Source organism: Triticum aestivum, chromosome 6A (assembly GCF_018294505.1).
Source record: "Triticum aestivum cultivar Chinese Spring chromosome 6A, IWGSC CS RefSeq v2.1, whole genome shotgun sequence".
In the NCBI taxonomy this organism is placed as follows: Eukaryota; Viridiplantae; Streptophyta; class Magnoliopsida; order Poales; family Poaceae; genus Triticum; species Triticum aestivum.
The window spans coordinates 601,606,450-601,612,672 of record NC_057809.1 but is presented as its reverse complement, the minus strand read 5'-3'; the positions used below and the strand labels follow the sequence as shown (position 1 = coordinate 601,612,672).

General features: G+C 44.5%; 1 protein-coding gene across 1 annotated transcript; it reads right to left on the bottom strand.

Annotated features, from left to right (window-relative positions):
- Positions 1 to 3,447: 3,447 nt before the first annotated feature.
- Positions 3,448 to 6,004, bottom strand: LOC123131279 (wall-associated receptor kinase 2). The gene is made up of 3 exons (XM_044550986.1): positions 5,107 to 6,004; positions 4,801 to 4,968; positions 3,448 to 4,652 (listed from the first exon to the last, which is right to left on the bottom strand). The coding sequence occupies exons 1-3, from the start codon at positions 6,002 to 6,004 to the stop codon at positions 3,448 to 3,450; spliced, it is 2,271 nt and encodes a 756-aa protein (XP_044406921.1).
- Positions 6,005 to 6,223: the final 219 nt, after the last annotated feature.

Below are 6,223 nucleotides of genomic sequence, written 5' to 3'. Positions count from 1 at the left end.
TATGTGCTAAAATTTTACTATTATATGATTATTCTTTGCATACTACAAAAAGTGCAATTTTGGTGTAAGTTTTTATTTATTTTATTTTATTTCTTATTAAAGGAAATACCAACACGACTAGTTCATTCTCTTTTAGAAACTTTATTATTTTTATATTGTTTTAGTTTTTATTTCACTTTCACTTTACTTTAAGGTAATACCAATGTCACTAATTCATTTGCTCTTAGTTTTGTTTTGCAAAAATTCAACTTTTATATGCTTATTCTTGTGTGTTTTTAAAAATCACAAGTTTTATGCATATTTTGTGCAAATTATGTCACTGTTTGTTTCAAATTTTGTTTCCCTTTTTCTTTCTTCATAATTGCTAATACCAATGCCACTAATTTATTCTTCGTTAGGAAATTTAACTATTTTGAGTTTGTTATATTTATTCATTTTTCTTTCTTCCTAAAGGGTAATACCAATGTTAGCATGTCACTAATTCATTACTTCTTAGTAAACATGTTTTTTTTGCGAATTACACTATTATATGCTTATTCTTGCATATTACTAAAAAATGCAACTTTTTGGTAGATTGCGTGCAAATTTTATAATTATTTTATTTATTTATTTTCACTTTCTTTCTTCTAAAAGAGTAATATCAATGCCACTAATTCATTCCTTCTTAGAAATGCATTTTTTTGTGCAAGTAAAGTAAAAGTCCTAAATAATATGTGTGTAAATTATAGTATGCGAAAATTGCACTATTATATGCTTATTCTTTGCATATTTCAAAAATTGCAATTTATTGCAAAGTTGTGTGCAAGTTTTTAAATGTTTTTCTTTTTCATTTTATTTCTTCTTAAAGGGTTTCATTCTTTTCAGAAAATTTATTATTTTTATTTTATTTTAGTATTTTTGTTTTCTTTCTTCTGAATGTGTAATACCAATGCCATGAATTTATTCCTCCATAGAACACATTTTATTTATTTTGTTTTAGCTTTTAGTTCATTTTTTTATTTTTTATTTTTTATTTTACTTTTGTAGGGGTAATACCGATGTCAATAATCCATTACTTTTTAGAAAGCACCTTTTTGCAAAAAAATCACTAGTATATGCTTATTTAGCCGAGTAACGAACTAGCCCAACTCAATTTGCCTATCAGGCCTGCATGTGGTTGGCTTGCATGATCGATTCACAACCAAGCATCCAATGCGTCATGGACTAATAAAAATGAACTGATCCAAATTAATGTAAATCAATTCTGATAGAAAATCGACTTGCCCAAAAAGTATACTAAAATGGCGACAAGTAATTTAGATGAGATGGAGTAGCATTATTGGAAGAAGGAAGGAGGGAGATGCATGAACCGGGAGAAAGCAGCAATGTTGAGGAAAGCGGGTTCGACTTGGCTGCTCTTCCATGGCGTGCTCGCGGAAAGTAGTCAAGTGGATCAATATTCAATTGCATATTGCCACTTAGCCATGTCACCATGTCTAAAACATCTGCTTACTAATGTTCAGCTTGACAAGATTGTCATAGTTCAACATTTTCTTTTTGTCTTTAGCGTGTTCGCTAAACAATAGAAAATCTTGAAAAAGTGACCAATGAACAATGCAAGTTACTGTAATAACCTACAATGTTTCTTAGGTGAAAAACAAAGAAACCCTGAATATTTCTACAACGTACTTATCTAACCTTCGTAGAGGTATATATAGAGTACAATGGTGGAAGAGACTTGGAGTACATGAAAAGTAATGTATGATTTAAACCAATACTATCCCTATCTTTCCTTACCTCAAACCAAACTCAATTGTACTTCTAACACCCTTCCTTGGTCGTAGCTTGACAAGATTGTGAGTGAATTTGAAGTCTTGCGCTTCTGTCATATTCTCCGCTTCACCATCATCAATTATGCCTCTAATGTCTGATGGGTCGGCACCTAGGACGGTGATTGTGACACCTTCTAGTGCCTTCCTTGTCTTCTCCTCTGTGCCCCCCTCCCCGCCAGTCACAGGGGAGTTGCGTGGATGCTGTTGACTTGAGTTGTTGACGATGTGTAGCTATAGACATAGTCCTTGATGTCGATGTCGAGCTATCTGGTCATGACGATGTAGCCGCGATCGATGATGTAGTTGCCATGGACGAAGTCACACAAAGCCCGAGGCACAAAAAATGTGCTATGATGGAGTTGTAGTCGTGGATGGTGCACCTTGCAGATCTCAGATGGTGTTGTCGTCATGGACTATGCACCTTGTAGATGTCAGAGGGTGGCGTCGTCGATGAATCCATCAATTTTGCCAACACTGGGGAAAACCCAGGAAGCACGCATCGGTTTTTCCAGGACATTGTTGCCATGTAGGGGTCATCACTATAGTGATGTCGTGTCGATGCAGACATGGATGACGTGGTCGATGATGTTGTTGTGTCGCAGTATTTGCCGTCATCGATGGCGTGCCATACAGAAAAGTATGTCAGAGGACGCTAGAGATGTCCATCTTGTGGACGAGGCAACAATTTTGTGTCAACAAAGATGTTGGTGAATACCATGTTGATGAAGACCTTCGTAATGAAGTGTAGTGATGGTGTTGCAGCGGCATGTTGACGACAAGGCGTCACTTGAAGGCGTCCCTTATGGTGAGCTACGAGTTGGAGATGGGGCACTTCGTCTGCGTGGTGCGTGGGTCTACTCATTGTCTTTAGTCTAAATCCATCAAATCTTGCAACATATCTTTACACACACATTGATGACTTGCATCAATTCATCCAATATTCCTCATGCATTGCATGTGAAACTTTTCTTCAAATTCTCAATTGAAAACATTAGTTCATAGATATTGTGATTAATTAACAAAAACACACATGGATACTAAGCCCTTTCAAGACGGCCCTGATTTTTATGGAAGTACATCTTGCGTTATTGTTTTCTTATACCTCTTTTTCATCTATAGAAATATAATACCGTACTCAAACCAACAAGTGGCGTTGCCAAGGCAGCACCTTGTCCAATGGTAACACCTATGTACAAAATATGTAAATGTCTACCCCATAAGTTCCCATTTTTATATATATCATCTAATATATATAGAAAGGTATGTATATAGGCGCCATGTATATATACGTATATTGAGATTATTCTGTTTGGATGAGGTGCACTACATTTTCTCTGGATCATATTTTGTTTCAGAACGCAACAAATAAAGTCCCCGATGATATTGTGGTCTCAACATATTTCTGTATCAAGACACTCGTCAACATCTGCAAGTGAAGCACATTTTGATAAGTTGGGAATTTAGAGGAAAAAACATTCAAGCAAACACACCATATCCCCAGGTAACACTAGAAATGTTATTAAGGATCTGGGGTGAAGAATATGCACCTCAGTCAAATAATCCAGCTAGCCACCCCAACTCAATCACACATTTGAGTCACACATTGCAAAAGGGTCACGAACAACAATAGATGAATCTACAAGCTAAATGTGTATGTACTGCCCTCTTCAACATCAAGCACATCTTGCGGTATAAACTTATAAGTCACATCATGTTGTTGCTCCCTGCCATGCAAGCTTTGCCCCTCCTCTAGATCTCTGGCACCAGCCTGACCCCATGGGTTCTGCTGGTACCTCCTCAACGCCTCTAGCCTCTCGGCAACTTCCTTCATTGTTGGTCGCTCCTCCCCACTCATGCTCACACATCGCATCACAAGATGTGTGGCTTCTTCCAATGCCTTGGGGCCCATCTCCTTCCTCACCCGGCTATCAAGCACCTCGTCGTGTCGGTTGGTTTTCACGGCTATCGTGAATCGGGACACGAGGCTCTTGCCCTGCTCTGGCCCATCGAAGCAGATCACCTTCTTTCCTGTCAGAAGCTCCAACAGAATGACACCAAAGCTATACACGTCACTCTTGTCAGTCAGTTGGCATGTCATGAGGTACTCCGGGTCCAGGTATCCGCAGGTGCCTTGCACCAATGTCGCAATCTCGGCTTCGTCACTAGGCGCCAATTTTGACGCCCCAAAGTCCGCGACTTTGGCGGTGAGGTTGCCGTCGAGCAGGATGTTGGCCGTCTTGACATCGCCGTGAAGGATTGGCGGCGAGGCCGATGAGTGCATATACGATAAAGCCTCTGCCGACTCCGCCGCTATCCGTAGACGGGTATCGAGTGCCGTATTGGATTCGAGGCCCTTGCCGCCATGGATGTAGTGGTAGAGGGTGCCGTTGGAGACGTACTCGTAGACCAGCATTGGCACCTCCACCTCAAGGCAACATCCGTGTAACTTGACGACGTTTCGGTGGTTGATCTGGGAGAGTATGAACATCTCCCTTGCGAACTCCTTGGTCTCAGTTTCCTCCATCATTTTGGACTTCTTTATAGCCACTATAGTACTATCCTCCAGAACACCTCTATACACAATGCCATGGCCGCCGCGACCGAGGATCTGATCAGCAGCGAAATTGTTGGTCGCCTTCTTGAGCTCCTCTTCTGAGTATATCTTGAACCCACCACCGCCTCCCCCAGGGGCGCCACTGTAGGAGCGCATCTGCTGTTGCAGGATGACGCCTCCGTTGTGCTCAAAGAAGCTCTGCTTTGCCTTGATGAGCTTCCGCTTCTGATGTCCTAGGTAGACCCAGAAGCATGTGAATAGTGACAAGAACACACCGACGCTAACTCCTGGATATGACACATCGCATACTCAATTATTAGTTTCGATTCCCGTGGAGAACCAATGATATTTTTGGATAAAATAAATATGTTAATATAAAAAACAAATGAAATATGTGTAATATGTTGCAAGACGACCCAAGATCCGTGTGTGTACCTGTAACGATTTTGAGAGCCAAGGTGAACTTGTCATTTACCCGGCAGCCGTTCTCCCTGTAGGCATCTCCACTCGTACCTGGAGGGCATTGGCAAGTATAGTTTCCCGGCGTGTTTGTGCACTCACCGTAGCACAGGTATTCGTCTTTCCGACGGCACTCGTCGATATCTTCAGTTTGCAGAGCAATTTCAACATCATTTGGTCAGACAAATGATCATCACAAATATAGTGATAGAAGTACAGAACACTACATTACATACAATAAAATGTTGGTGACTCGACCGTGTCAGGAATCAGGATGTGTACCTGCGCATCCGCCGTCGAGGTAAGGGTTGCCGTCGTAGCCCTTGGGGCAGCTACACCGGTACCCGGGGCCATTGGTGGCGTCGAAGCACCGGCTGCCCGCGCTCTTGCAGGCGAAGTCAGTGGCGTTGCGCCTGGCGGCGCTGCAGTTGCCGACGTTCCGCACGGCCCAGTCGAGCATGAGCGGCACGGCGAAGTCGTCGGTGCGGTTGACGAAACTGTTGGAGGTTTGACCGTCGAACCACTTGGTCTCGACGAGGAACACATAGCGGCACAAGGTGGGGTTGGTGTTGAAGACGACGGTGTCCTGCTGCCCTGGCGAGAAGTTAAAGAGGGCCGACTCCCAGTAGTCGGCGCCGTTGGGTATCGCGCTCTGGCAGCAGCCGACGCCGGTGCACGAGCCCGGCAGGGCGTACTGGGACGGCCGGCACACGGACGTGCAGCCGCTGACGTAGAAGCCCCTGCCGTCGTTGAAGTAGCCGAGGCTGGGGCAGCCGAGCGTGACGAGGCGGTTCTTGGTGGAGGAGAAGAGGTAGGGGGTGCCGGAGACGGACATGTACTCCGTAACCCTATCGACGAGTTCCCCCGTGGAGTTGTAGCAGTGGCGCGTGGCCCTGAGGTAGGTCCGGGCCTCGCCTTGGAGGGACAGCGCGGCGAGGTGGTAGCCGTAGCCGACTACGGTGAGGCGCGGAGGCTGGCCGGGGCCGGAGTCATTGCACTCGAGCTGGAAGCCCGGCTGGCCGTCGTCGCGGAAACAGCCGACGCCGATGCCGAAGGGGTAGGGTACGCTGACGTTGCCGCACCTGTCGCGACACTCCGGCTGCGCCACAAGCTGAGCCGAGGCCGCTGCCGCCAGCAAAGGCAGCGCGATGAGCAGCAGCAGTATGGTGATGGTCGCCATGCTTGACATGCTTTCCACTGGTTGGTTGCTCTGCTCCGATATATACACACGCTGATATGATGGGTGGCAGGGTGGGTGCGAATGCGATAATTGTTTAGGATTATAGGAAGAGGGAAAGAAGGAAGGAAGGAAGGAAGGAAGAAGGAAGGGGAGGAGAAAGCAGGCAGATATATTTGACCATGCTCGTTCTCCATGGCCCAACCCAACTTGTCAAGCGGA